At 56.7% G+C, this 373-nt stretch overlaps 1 protein-coding gene across 2 annotated transcripts in view; it reads left to right on the top strand.

Annotated features, from left to right (window-relative positions):
* Positions 1-239: 239 nt before the first annotated feature.
* The window catches only part of LOC102676723 (agrin-like), a 340,887-nt gene continuing 340,753 nt past the window's right edge, over positions 240-373 (top strand). For both annotated transcript variants that reach the window (XM_031509403.1, XM_031509404.1), the window contains exon 1: positions 240-373. In XM_031509403.1, coding sequence (XP_031365263.1) covers positions 279-373 — 95 coding nt within the window. In that variant the 5' untranslated portion in view covers positions 240-278.

Raw genomic sequence — 373 nt, forward strand, 5'->3', positions numbered from 1 at the left:
TTTCTCTCCTCTCCGTCTTCCTCCCCTTCCCTTCCCCCCCGCGTTGGCCCGCACCAACACTCGGNGTATCTGTCAATTTCCACGCATCGAGCGCAATTTGCCGACCGCGTCATCCATCATTCCTCTTCCCCCCGAGATCCCCGATCACGATTCGAATTTTAACGCGGATCGACCGAGGCGATCGAGCGAATTCGAGAGCGCGCGATGGTGCGCGAATAATCTATCGAACGGAGGAGAGGTAGATACGGAGAGAAGAAGAGGAGAGAGTGAAAGGAAGGATGGACGCCAATTTGAAGATCGGTTTCCTGATCCTGTGGGCGAGCGTCGCCCTGCTCCCGCTCGCCGTTTCGTCGACCAAGGAACTTTTGGACTG

The sequence above is a fragment of the Apis dorsata genome, unplaced genomic scaffold (assembly GCF_000469605.1).
Source record: "Apis dorsata unplaced genomic scaffold, Apis dorsata 1.3 scaffold_149, whole genome shotgun sequence".
Lineage (NCBI taxonomy): Eukaryota > Metazoa > Arthropoda > Insecta > Hymenoptera > Apidae > Apis > Apis dorsata.